The sequence below is a fragment of the Dryobates pubescens genome, chromosome 2 (assembly GCF_014839835.1).
Source record: "Dryobates pubescens isolate bDryPub1 chromosome 2, bDryPub1.pri, whole genome shotgun sequence".
Classification (NCBI taxonomy): Eukaryota; Metazoa; Chordata; class Aves; order Piciformes; family Picidae; genus Dryobates; species Dryobates pubescens.
Window position 1 is genome coordinate 5,023,636 of NC_071613.1, and position 13,019 is coordinate 5,036,654.

General features: G+C 60.6%; 1 protein-coding gene across 1 annotated transcript in view; it reads right to left on the reverse strand.

Moving 5' to 3' along the window:
* Positions 1-5,724: 5,724 nt before the first annotated feature.
* EYS (eyes shut homolog) overlaps positions 5,725-13,019 on the reverse strand; it is a 110,087-nt gene continuing 102,792 nt past the window's right edge. The window contains exons 36-41 of the mRNA XM_054169571.1: positions 10,844-11,010; positions 10,257-10,401; positions 9,215-9,389; positions 8,679-8,851; positions 8,222-8,383; positions 5,725-6,995 (exon numbers count right to left, since the gene is read on the reverse strand). Coding sequence (XP_054025546.1) covers positions 5,797-6,995; positions 8,222-8,383; positions 8,679-8,851; positions 9,215-9,389; positions 10,257-10,401; positions 10,844-11,010 — 2,021 coding nt within the window. The 3' untranslated portion in view covers positions 5,725-5,796. The remainder of the gene's footprint in view (positions 6,996-8,221; positions 8,384-8,678; positions 8,852-9,214; positions 9,390-10,256; positions 10,402-10,843; positions 11,011-13,019) is intronic.

Below are 13,019 nucleotides of genomic sequence, written 5' to 3' on the forward strand. Positions count from 1 at the left end.
GACTCTGACTTGGCAAGGGGGAGAGTCCTGGCCAAGTGCTGAAGACAACTGTTGATTGTTTGTCTACTGCACAGACAGATCTCAGAGACAACCTGAGGCTGAGGAACAGGAGCTCAGCAAAGAGGAGGGAAAGTAAGAAGCCGTCTTTCAAAGGATGCCAACAGTGTCAGCCCGAGCTCAGGTGTAAGAAAGCAGAGGTCTGATCCCAGGCCACGTTGCACCGAATCCCATCCAGCCAAGGAGGACTGGTGAGAGAACTTTGGTATTTCTCTTTGGGTTGCACAGCCATGGGAGCCTCCTGTCCTCTTTTCACACCTCAGGAGCTGGCTCAAATGCTGCTGCTGGTGGAGTGGCGGCTGTTGACCTAACAGGAACCTACTCTGTGCTGCCCAGAGGAGAGCCTGGGTCAGGGCCAAGCAGTCACCTTTGCAGCAGCACTGGGGACTGATGAGAAGTATTAGGAGGATGGAAAGCAAAAGGGTCACTTGGCCATGAGCCTCATGGTCCATGCCTGACACAAAGCCTAAAAGAAATCCCTGATGGTCTCCTCAGAAGCAGAGCGCCACAAGCCCCCAGGAAGGGAGGTAAGACCTGTGGTGGCTGGGGGCTGCTGCTGGCCAGTCTGTGTCCCCCAACCAGGAGTGTCCTGCACTGAACACTGCTGCTGAGGAAGTGCTCTAGGTTCTGACTTCCCATAAGGGTTGAGACGTTCTGCAGCCACAGCTCTGATGCTCAGTTTTCATTCTCTGCATCTGCCCCCAGCTGTAGTTAGAATCAGAGAGGTTTGGCTTGGAAGGGACCTCAGACATCTCCTACTCCAACGCCCTGCCAGGGGCAGGATGCCTCTCAACCAGACTTGGCTGCTCAAGGCCTCATCCACTTGGTCTTGAACACCCTGAGGGAGGAGGTATCCACAGCCTCCCTGGGCAACCTGTGCCAGAGTCTACCCACCCTCACTGGAAAGAATTTCTCCCCCATCTCCAGTCTCAAGCTTCAACCCATTGCCTCTCATCCTGTCCCTACAAGCCCTTGTCAAAAGTCTCTTCTCAGCTTTCTTGTAGCCCCCTTCAGGTAAGTTGGAAGAAGAACTCTGGCAGTAAAAACTTGCATCACTGTATCCTGGTTTGGAAGCTCCCTGGTGCTGACATTGACACTGTGTGCCCCACAGCACCCAGAAGGCAAGCAGGGAAGGAGCAGCTAAATACTCAGTGTCTCCAGACAGGGTGGATGCTGCTTCCTGCTCTGTCCAGAGCATGCACCAAGCCTCCCTGCAGTGCTCTTAGCAAGGTCAGAATCAGACTGCCTTTGCACTGTGTTTAAAACGTGAACCCTCTTCCCTGGCTGGGATGGGCCTGGACTTGGGAAGAGCTTTCCCAGGCGAGTTGCCTTTTCTGGAGTATGCTTGGCACCAGCTGCTACCTGAGAGAGTGTGGAGGGGGCTGGAAGGGGCTGGACTTAGCTCTGAGGAGATAAATCCAGTCCATGTGCCGTGGACCCAGCAGCAGATGCCAAAAGCAGGAGCAGGGACTTCAGGTAAGTGTCCTGCTGGGCTGGGACCAGCCCTGGGCTTCAGCCCCCACCAGCAGCTGTGGCTCAGGCAGCACAGCTGCCTGCAGTTGGCTACAGGTGCTGCTCGTAGCACCACAGGCAGTATAAAGGGGGCGGTTTGGTAGGGAGGAGCAGCTTCTGCTGGGGCTCCTCCTCAGACTGCCCCCCAGTGCCGTGCCTGCTGCCCCCCCAGTGCTGTGAGTATCACTTTCTAGACTTTTCTTTGACATTGGTCTCTGTTTGGGGAGTTCCTTCACTCCCTTTTGCAGGCATTAATCCGTGTATGGACTGACTTGCAAGGGACCTTCAACGTCACCCAGTCCCCATAGCCTGCCGTGGGCAGGGTCACTTCGTACTGCACAGCTGACTGCAGTTGGCTCCAGGTGCTGCTCGTTGCACCACAGGCAGTATAAAGGGGGAGGTTTGGTAGGGAGGGGCAGCTTCTGCTCGGACTGCCTGCCCCTGCGGACTGCCTGCCCCTGCGGACTGCCTGCCCCTGCGGACTGCCTGCCCCTGCGGACTGCCTGCCCCTGCGGACTGCCTGCCCCTGCGGACTGCCTGCCCCTGCGGACTGCCTGCCCCTGCGGACTGCCTGCCCCTGCGGACTGCCTGCCCCTGCGGACGGACTGCCTGGGTGCTGTGAGTATCACTTTCTAGACTGTGCCTTGACGTTGGTCTCTGTTTGGGGAGTTTCTTCACTCCCTTTTGCCTTCCCCCTGTGGGGCTTCTCTCCTGCCCCCTTCTCTGCTGGGGAGGGGTTGTCAGGGGCTGAAGCAAGGGCCGGAGCTCAGCCCCAGGCACAGGCTCAATGCAGACACTGCAAGCCCGGGGCCGTGTTTATAGCTCAGCTGCCCCGGGGTGCAGAGCAGGGAGGGTGGGAGGGTGGCCAAGCCGCTGTGCCCTTAGCAGTTCCAGGAGCACTTGGAGCTGCCCGGCAGGTGCTGGGGGGAAGAAGGAAGCCCCAGGCCAGCTGGGTGGAAGAACTGCTGCCCCCCTGCCCCATTCCCTCCCGGTGCCACAGGAGCAGAGGGCAGCGGCTGCTCCCCCAGCCCTGTGCCGCCTTTGGCCCCGGCTGCTGCTGCTGGCTGTTAGTTGTGTGCTCGGCCCCTGCTTTGTGCTCCCAGCAGCCCCAGGTGTCGTAGTTTGGGCTGGGTGCCCTCTGCTACAGGGGTGTTTCCTGTGTCCAGAAGTCCATCCCAGTGGGTGGACTCAGGAAGTTAGGTATTTCTACCATAATCCCTTGCACCACTATAAATTTTGCGGTGGGGTCTGGCACTTCCTCTTTCCTTCCCTCTCAGAGACTTGGTAACTGGGGGAGAGATCTCCCGGCCATGGGCCTGACTGGGCCCAAGGCCACAGGGGGATGGGCAGTCTCAGGCCTGGCCAGCTGAGACTAGCCCAGCAGAGGGAGGGGGAAGAGGGAGCCCTGGGGGTTTTGGATGCACCCTCAGGTGGGGTTTGGGGTCTTCCTGGGTTTACTTTGGTTTCTTTCTTGTCACCATGTTTCCTTTTGTGCACACTCACTGTTCTCTATTTAAACTCTCCACTACTTTTGCAATCCGTTTGTCTGAGTCGTTATTTCTGCCTGTGGTGGGGAGGGGATCTGCCCCAACCCATTACACCAGGCTGGGGAGAGGCTGCAGGAGTCGGCGCCTGTGGGGGCGACAGGCAGTGAGGCACCGGCTGCCGTCCCCGGGGAACAACGTGGCTGCGGTGCCACCGGGGCAGCGGCTCCCACCCTCTGTGTAGGGAAGCTCCAAAGCCTCGGGGGAAAGAGCTGCTGGAGCACAGCTGGGAAATCAGCTCTCAAGAGGCTAAGGCCCCGAGGGGAGAGCACAGGGCTTAGCAGCCCGGGAGCAGAGAGCTTCCCCAAGGCAGCTTGCAGCCAGGCTGGAAGGAAGAACATAGCCCTGGGGCCCAATGCTTTGCACCGGGCCAAGGCGGGGGGGAGGGTCCCACTTTGTGTTTTGCCCCCTCGGGGAGCTGAGAAGCTGTCCCTGCCGGCCCGGGAGGAGAGGAAGAGTTTCCCTGTAACTGTTGCTCTTTTCTTCTGCAGGCAGAGCACTGTGGGCAGCAGGGCAAGAGAGGGGCTGCTGCCCCTGGCCTCTACCCTGCTGAGCCCCCTCCTGCAATCCTGCCTCCAGGTCTGCTGTCCCCAGCAGGAGGAGGACAGAGAGCTGCTGGGGCGAGTCCAGAGGAGGCCACACAGGTGATGCCAGGGCTGGAGCAGCTGTGCTGTGAGGCCAGGCTGAGGGAGCTGGGGGTGCTCAGCCTGGAGAAGGCTCTGGGAGACCTCGCAGCTGCCTTCCATTACCTGAAGAGCTGCTGCAGGAAGGCTGCAGAGAGACTTTTCCTTTCCCCCCACTCTGGTGGGAACTGGCAGTAGAGCAGCACAAGTGTGAGGCTGAGAGAGGCTCTAGCCTGGAGGGGCTCAGGATCATGCTCAGGGTGGAGCTGCTCTGGAACTAACTTTGTAAACTCTTTTGCTGCTCTTGTGGGTCTGCCTCTTTTGTACACTTTGTGCTTGGATGTGGGAAGGGGTTGGGCTCCTGCCTCCCCCAGCAGGGCTGGGCTTTAGGGGGCCAGGGTTGGTGTTGGAGGGGGAAGGGCTGGGCATCTGCCTCGCACTTCTGAGGGCTGGGCCAGGCTGGGCTTGCGCCTCTGAGGGCTGGGCTGGGCTTGCACCTCTGAAGGCTGGGCAGGGCTGGGCTTGTGCTTCTGAGGGTTGGCTTTGGACTTGCCCCCTGGGCTCCTCTGACAAAGTCCCACATCACCTGGTGCCTTTTGATGGGCCTGGTAAGTGCAGGCTTGGGAGTCGGAGCTGTGCTGTCACAGCACTGAGCTGCTGGAGGGCAGCGCAGAGGAGGGAGAGGGACCTGGGGGTGCTGGGGGCCAGAGGAGCCTGAGGGCTGCCCTCATAGCTGGTGATAAAGAAGTGCAGGGCTGGAGCCAGGCTCTGCTCAGGGATGTCCAAGCACAGCACAAGGGGCACTGGGGGCAAGCTGGAGCAGAGGAGGTGCCACAGGAACAGCAGGGGGAAAACTTTGTCCCTGGGAGGGTGCTGAGGCCTGGAGCAGGCTGCCCAGAGAGGTTGTGGAGGCTCCTTCTCCAGAGCCTTTCCAAACTCTCCTGGCTGTGTTCCTGGGTGCCCTGCCCTGTGTGTCCCTGCTGTAGGCCTCCAGATGTCTCCACGGATGCATTTTTAGCTACTCTCTCTGCTCAGAACAAAGACACTGAAGAGGCTACGGAGAACGACCCAAAGAGGCAGCTGCCTGACAAGGACACTGCTGCCCAGGAAGTCAGAAGGACCACAAGTTCCAGCTTCCCCTCCTCCTCCTCCAGCACAGGGAAAAAACCCAATGAGAACAACCTTGCAGCAGGCTGCTCTGAGGGTGCCCCTGCCACCACCTCTAAAGCCTCTCCCTTCATTAACCTAAAGAGGGACCCGCGGCAGGCAGCTGGCCGCAGCCAGCAGGCTGCAGAGAGCAAGGAAGGGGAGGCCAGCAGGGGAGAGGAGCGCCAGGGGCCCCCGGGCGCTGAGCCAGCAGAGGCAGACTGCAAGCAGCCTCCTGCAGAAGCGGCAGTGAAGCCCTACCAGGGAGAGGCTCAGGGCAGCGAGGCGCAGCAGGGCCCGGCCGCAGCCCAGGCGGAGGCCGCGGAGGCCAAGCAGCCCCAGGAGGATGCCCTGCTGCAGAGCGTGGAGGCAGCGGCTGCCTTCAGGAGGGGCCCGGCGGCAGCCGCGGCTCCCTTCGAAGCAGAGAACCCTTCTCGCTCGGAATTCCTCCCCCAGGGCCCCGGCCCCGTCCCGGGCAGCAGCTTCCCCCCGGCCAGAGCCGCCCAGCAGAGCTTCCAGCACGCCAAGCCCAGCCCAGCCGGCTTTCAGTTCCAGGCCCCGGCGCCCCCCAGCTTCCCACTGCTGCAGAGAGCAGGGAAGGGGAGGCCAGCTCTATGAATCCCTTTTTGGTTTGTTTTGCACTGATTGTAATGATTCAGAATTTCCACCCAGTCAAATCCATTTGTGTTGTTTTAATACTCAAAAGTCTCACCCATCAAAAGCCTTTTTTCTTCCCCCTAATAACTCCACTTCTCCAGCCATCAAAATGCCTTTTTCATACCCAAAGTCTCCAGGCCTTCTCCCACCACATCTGTTGCACACCCCATGGCTTGGCTGTCCCCCGTTTGGGGCCTGAATGGGTTTCTGGACCTGTGACCTTTCCCTGTTCTAAAGGGCTCTTCACCACTTCCCCATTACTTTCCCTGGTTCCCACTGTGAACGTTGAACCCTTCTGCTTTCATCAGCTGGATCTTCCTGGAGTCCTGGAAGAGCACCACGTCCTTCACCTTGCCAACAAAGTCCTTGTGGAAGAGCCCTCTGGTGACCTCGCTGACCTTCCTGCCCAGCTCAAAGCCCCCCAGGTAGCAGACGCCGCCGTAGTTGAGCGCGGTGTACGTCCTGCGGGGGTCGATGTCTTCGAAGACCACCAGCTCCTCGTCCAGGAACACCTTGATGCAGGTCTGGTTTTGCAGGACGGTGACCACGTGCCACCTTCGGTCGCTGCAGGTGGGCTGCTGCCTGTCGGCCAGAGGGACGGAGATCCTCTCCCCGAGGTTGACCACCACCTTCAGCCTTCCCTCGGCCAGGCCGATGGCCAGGAAGTCGTCGTCCTCGTCCTGGCCTTCCCCCATCCAGGCCAGCAGGCCCTCGGCTTGGCTGGTGCTGAAGTTGAGGGAGATGCGGCTGTGCCGCAGGTCCCTGCGGGGGTAGAGAGGGTCTCTGTACTTGATGTAGGAGCCGCCGACAAACTCCGCTATGAAGAAGGAGACTCTGCTGCGGCAGAACCTCCCTGCCCAGCCCAGGGAGCAGAGGCAGACGTAGGAGGCGGCGGCGGGCCGAGGAAGGCAGAGCGCCTGCGGCCCGCACGCGGCGCGCGCGCAGAGGAGGTGCTGCCGGCAGGTGCTGCCTGCCCAGGGCCGGGGGCAGGCGCAGGAGAAGCCGGAGGGCCGCGGCAGGCAGCTGCCCCGCTTCCCGCAGACGCCGTAGCCGCAGGCGGTGCCGTCGCAGTCGCCCACGTTGGCCCCGCCGCTGGCCCCGGCGGCCGTCAGCAGCAGCTCCCTGCCGTTGACCACGGCCTCCCGCAGGCAGCCGCTGAAGCCCGAGGGGCCCCCTCCAGCTGCCAGGGGGTGAACGAGGTGCGGGGAGGACACCCCCCCCACAAAGAACTCCGTCCGCGTGTCCAGCGCCCTCCTCCCGGGCCGCGCCGCCTGGCTGACGTTGACGCCATCCAGCTGCAGGTAGCCCTCGTTGCCAACCCTGCCTGCCTGCAGCAGGTGCCACCTGTGCCCGGCCGTGGGCACCTGCTGGAGGCTCTGCAGGGTGATGGTCCTGTCCCCCAGGTTGTAGCGCAGCTGCACGAAGCCTTTCAGCAGGGAGATGCACAGAAAGTCTCCTGCAAAACACCAGCACGGAGCAGTTCAGCCTCTCAGGGCAGGGCCTTCTCTGCTGGCACTTCCCAGCCTCTGCTCCCAGCCTGGAGCCTTCCTGGGGTGGTTGTGGCCCAAGGGCAGGACCCAGCCCTTGGCCTTGTTGAGCCCTATCCCACTGGCCTCAGCCATGGATGTGGCCTGGCCAGGTCCCTCAGCAGAGCCTTCCTGCCCTCCAGCAGATCACCGCTGCCACCCAGCCTACTGCCATCTGCAAGCTGACTGAGGCTGCCTGGCTGCCCTCGCCCAGCCCATTGCTAGAGATGTCCAAGGGAACAGGTGGCACTGGAAGCTTCTTTTCTCCCCTGAAGAAAGGGTCTCAGTGGAGCACCTCTGCAGGGGCTGATGTCACTGTGCCACTCACTGCCCCTCCCTGGAGATGCTCAAGGCCAGAGAAGTGCTCTGGTGGGAGGTGTCCCTGCCCATGGCAGCGGGGTAGAGCTGGGTGATCCAAGGCCCCTTCCAACCCAACCCATCTATGACCTTGAAGGTCCCTCCCAGGCCAACTCATTCTGACTGCTTCACGAGCTGCACAGTCCAAGCCTGTTTCTTTTAGCAAGAAAAAACAGGGCCTGGAAACAAAAATCCCCATTCTAATTGGGTGCCACAAAGAGGAGCTGTAGGGAAAGCACCAAAATCTTCTGATCTTGGCCATCAGTTCATTAACACTTGCATAACTGGGGGAGGGAAAAGGCCCTCTGCACTAATCCCCAGCAGAAAGCTCCTTCACATCTGCTGCCTGCTAAGAATACTTCTGAGTCCTTCAGCAGTCTAATTCTGGCTGGATTGGAGGGGATTAGGTGAAGGCAAACCAAAGGAGATGGACAATTGGCTCCCTCCAGTGACAGAGGTTCTTCCTCACGTTCAGGTGAATTTCTGATGTTCCAGTTTGTGCCCCTTGCCCTGTCCCTGGGCACCACTGACCCAAGCTTGGCCCCATCCTCCTCACCTCCACCTCTGAAGCATTTATCAGCTCTGATCAGATCCCCCTCAGGGGGGAAAACTGCTGCTCAAGGCCTCAACTTGGCTGCTCAAGGTGCTTCCCTGTGGAGCTGCTTCCCAGCAGTTCACTCCCTGCCAGCTGTCCCAGTGCTGGGGCTGTTCCTGTCCAGATGCAGGACACTCATCACCACCTTTCCTCCCCTAGAACTGCTGTGGGTGTCTGACACCAAGGAGCTGCCCCCACCCCTACCTGCCCGAGAGCCCAGGTGCTGTGCTGTGTAGAACAGGATCCCATCAGCAGCCAGGGGCTGAAACTGGAGTTGGATGTGAGTCCTGTGGCGGATGTAGAAGGGTGCAAAGGACATCCAGGAGGAGTGGTTGCTTCTGAAGGATGCATCACTGATGGAAACAGCTGAAACACAGCACACAGGGCTTGGAAAGATGTTTGGAGAGGCACAGGAAGGGCTGTGGGACCTGGCTGAGTGATCGACTCCAACCAGCAACCCAACCCCACCCTGGCCACTAAACCCTGGCCCCCAGTGCCATGGCCACAGGTTTCTGGAACACCTCCAGGGGTGGGGACTCCACCACCTCCCTGGGCAGCCTGTGCCAGTGTCTCTCCACCCTCACTGTCAGGAACTTCCTCCTCCTCTGCAGTCTCCATCTGCCCTCTCCCAGCCTCACCCGTGCTGCTCTCCCTGCCCTACCTTGCTCGCAGTAGTCCCCGGCTGTGCCCAGAGGGCAGTGGCAGCTGTAGCCGCTGGGCAGTGGCACACAGGTGCCCCCTTGCTGACAGAGGTGTGGGGGGTGATGCTCAGGGTCACACACGGACACTGCCTCTGTGCAGAAGGCTCCTTTCCAGCCAGGGAGGCACTCACAGCTGTGGAGGGGGAGGGACAGCAAAGAGCCAATGTTAGCACCAGACACAGCCTCCCCCCTGGGCAGCCTCTGCCAGTCCTTGACCTCTCCTGCAGCAAGGAAATGTCCCCCAGGCTCCAACCTAACCCTTCCCTGGCACATTCCAGGCCATTTCCTCTCCTGTCACCTGAGACTGGGAAGCAGAGCCCAACCCCCAGCTCCCTGCAGCCTCCTCTCAGGGAGCTGGAGAGAGCAGTGAGGTCTCACTCAGCCTCCTCTTCTCCAGGCTGAACACCCTCAACTCCCTCAGCTGCTCCTCCCCAGCCCCTTCCCCCTTGGCTGCTGCCATGCCTGTGCTCCCCAGCCCCTCGGCTCCACTACTCACTACACAGAGGCTCCTCTCTCTCTGCACTTGCCGCCGTTGCTGCATCTGATCAGGCTGCACGGGGAGTGCCTGCACTGCCCCACGCTGCGCCCGGAGCTGGGCTGCCCTGCTGGAGCCCCTGGCCAGCTGAACTCCTGCTCCCCGCTGCTGCGGACCTGCACCTCAAAAATGCAACCTCAGAGGCAGAAAGGAAAGGAAAAATCAATGAATGAAGAGGAGAGCAGAGAGGAAAAGGGAAAGCAGCCAGGATGGCAAGGGCAGCCCGCGGGGAAGCGGAAGTTGTGCTGGCTTCCCACAGGGCCTGGCATGAGGAGAAAAGCAGGCAGGCACTTGTAGCAAGGAAAGGATGGCTGCCTTGGGATCCCATCAAGCACTTCAGCCCAGCCAATCCCATCCAAACCACACCACACCAATCCAATCCAATCCTATCCATGCAGTCCAATCCCTTCCAAACCACACTCATCCAATCCCATCCAATTGAAACCAATCCAATCCCATCCAAACCAAATGCATCCCATCCAATCCCATCCAGTCCAATCCCAGTCCTAGGAATGTGCATTTTAAAAGTGGGATTTTGCCCAGGCAGTGTTGGTAGAGGTAGAGAATGGTTGGACTTGATCACCCTGGGGAGCATCAAGACAACTCTGGGGTCAAAGGAGGTTTTCCTCTCCCTCTGCTCTGCTGAGGCCACATCTGGAGTGTTGTGCCCAGCTATGGTCTCCCCAGTTCCTGGGGGTGAGGCCTCCACCACCTCTGTGAGCAACCTCCTCTAGCCCTGATGAAGCCAAAGGAGGTCACTGTGGAGTGGTGCTGTGGGACAGAGCCAGAGAAGAAGATCTGATGTCCTGGAGAGCTTCCCCTCTGAGCAGCAACTGAAGCTGTTGGAACAGCTGCCAGAGCTCCCTGGAGGCTCTTGGGAGGTTCAGTGAGGAGGGGAAAGCCACAGGGGTCTCAGAAAGGAGGCTCCAGGAGGTGTTGACTCCTGGTCCCACTCACACCCAGCACCTCCTGCATGCTGGGGAGGAGCTGAGCTCAGCCTTACCTTCGAAGCTGTTCCGGAATCTGGAGCCCTTGGGCAGGAGCTCTGGAGTGTACTCCCCATAGCCTCCTAGGTAAAACTGGCTGAAGACATTGAGCCCAAGCAGCCTGCCAGGAGAAGTGATGGTTCTGTTCTCCTGCTCATCCACCTGCCAAGGAGACATTTCCTGTGGTCACAAGGAGGCAGTTCAGCTCCCTCAGCACCTCCTGCCGAGGACTGTCCTCCACTGCCTGGCACAAAAGGAGTTTCTGAACTTCCACAGCAGCACAGCAGAGAGGGATGGAGTCATGAGGAGTGGGAGAAGAGCTTCTCAGGACTGAGATGGGGATGGAACCTGGCCTGGAAATGGCCTCAGGTTGCCCCAGGGGAGGGTTAGGTTGAAGAGGAGGAAAGATCTCTTTGCTGCAAGAGTGGCCAGGGACTGGCAGAGGCTGCCCAGGGAGGTGGTGGAGTCCCCCTCCCTGGAGGGGGTTCCAGCAAGCTGTGGCCTTGGCACTTGGGGCCATGGTGGGGTTGGGCTGGGTGATCTCAGAGAACTCTTCCATCCTTAGTGATTCCATCTCAAAGGTATCCTAGAGATAATTTCTTACCTTCAGCCATCCCTCTTGGAGGTACCTGCCCAGATGGACCACGTGGAGGTCCAGTGTCAGATCCAGAGGCTCACTGGTGATGGTTGCTGTGCCAGAACCCAGGTTATAGCTGTATACCACTCTGCCCTTCCTCAGCCCCAGCTCCAGGAAATCATCTCCATTCAGACCTGGGGAGACAAAGAACAACAAAATAACTCCAGGCTCCAGGACTCATGCCAGGATGGAGGAACTGCTGATCCATAAGATGCCAGTGACACAGACAGGGATGGAGGCAGCCTCAGCAGGTCTGCAGGTGACACCAGGCTGTGTGGTGTGGTTCCCATGCTGGAGGGAAGGATCTGTCCTGAGGGAGCTGAGCAGGCTGCAGAGCTGGGACCAAGCCAGCCTCATGCAGTTCAACAAGGCCAAGGGCAAGGTCCTGCAGCTGGGGCAGGGCAATCCTAGATCCAGGCTGGGTAAGGAGTGGCTAACAGCAGCATGGAGGAGAAGGCCTTGGGGGTGTCAGGTGGTGACAAAGTCCCCAGGAGCCAGCAATGGTCCCTGGCAGCCCAGAGGCAGCTGTGTGCTGAGCTGCAGCCAGAGCAGGGAGAGCAGCAGCACAGGGAGGGGATTCTGCCCCTCTGCTCTGCTCAGACCCCACCTGCAGCATTGCCTCCAGCTCTGGGGTTCCCAGCACAAGAGGGACCTGGAGCTGCTGGAAAGGATCCAGAAGAGACTTATGAAGATGATCAGAGGGCTGGAGAACCTTCCCTGTGGGGACAGGCTTGGAGCGTTGGGGCTGTGCAGCCTGGAGAAGAAAAAGCTCCAGGGAGATCTTAGAGCTGCCTTATAGTAGGGAGAAGTGCTCCAGGGGTGGTGGAGTCCCCAATCCTGGGGGTGTTCAGAGATGTGCGGGTGTGGTGCGGGTGTGGTGCGGGTGTGGTGCGGAGCGGGTGTGGAGCGGAGCGGGTGTGGAGCGGGTGTGGTGCGGGTGTGGTGCAGAGCGGATGTGGTGTGGGTGTGGTGCGGGTGTGGTGCGGAGCGGGTGTGGTGCGGAGCGGGTGTGGTGTGGGTGTGGAGCAGAGTGGATGTGGTGCAGAGCGGATGTGGTGCAGAGCGGATGTGGTGTGGGTGTGGTGCGGACTGGGTGTGGTGTGGAGCGGGTGTGGTGCGGGTGTGGAGCAGAGCGGATGTGGTGCAGAGCGGATGTGGTGCGGGTGTGGTGCAGGTGTGGTGCGGGTGTGGAGCAGAGCGGATGTGGTGCAGAGCGGATGTGGTGCAGAGCGGATGTGGTGCGGGTGTGGTGCGGGTGTGGTGCGGGTGTGGTGCTGAGCGGGTGCGGGTGTGGAGCGGGTGCGGGTGAGGTGCGGGTGTGGAGCGGGTGCGGGTGTGGTGCGGGTGTGGTGCGGGTGTGGTGCAGAGCGGGTGTGGTGCAGAGCGGATGTGGTGCAGAGCGGATGTGGTGTGGGTGTGGTGCGGAGTGGGTGTGGTGTGGAGCGGGTGTGGTGTGGGTGTGGAGCAGAGCGGATGTGGTGCAGAGCGGATGTGGTGTGGGTGTGGTGCGGGTGTGGTGCGGGTGTGGTGCTGAGCGGGTGCGGGTGTGGAGCGGGTGCGGGTGAGGTGCGGGTGTGGAGCGGGTGTGGGTGTGGAGCGGGTGTGGTGCGGTGCGGGTGTGGTGCGGAGCGGGTGTGGTGCGGGTGTGGTGCAGAGCGGGTGTGTATGTGGTGTGGATGTGGTGCGGGTGTGTATGTGGTGTGTATGTGGTGCGGGTGTGTATGTGGTGTGGGTGTGGTGCGGGTGTGGTGCAGAGCGGATGTGGTGCAGAGCGGATGTGGTGCGGGTGTGGTGCGGGTGTGGTGCGGGTTGTGTGTGGAGCGGGTGTGGTGCGGAGCGGGTGCGGGTGTGGAGCGGAGCGGGTGTGGTGCGGGTGTGGTGCAGAGCGGGTGTGGATGTGGTGTGGATGTGGTGCGGGTGTGTATGTGGTGTGTATGTGGTGCGGGTGTGGTGCGGGTGTGGTGCTGAGGGCTGTGGCTCAGTGGCAGTGGTGGGATCCTGAGCTCTGGGTGAGGGGCTGGGCTTGGTGGTCTCTAAGGTCCCTTCCAGCCTCAGCAGATCCATGGCTGTGTGGTTGTAAACCCCGGCCTAGAGCAGGCTCGGGGAGCAGCTGTCTGTGTCTTCAGCTGTCCAGTCAGGACCT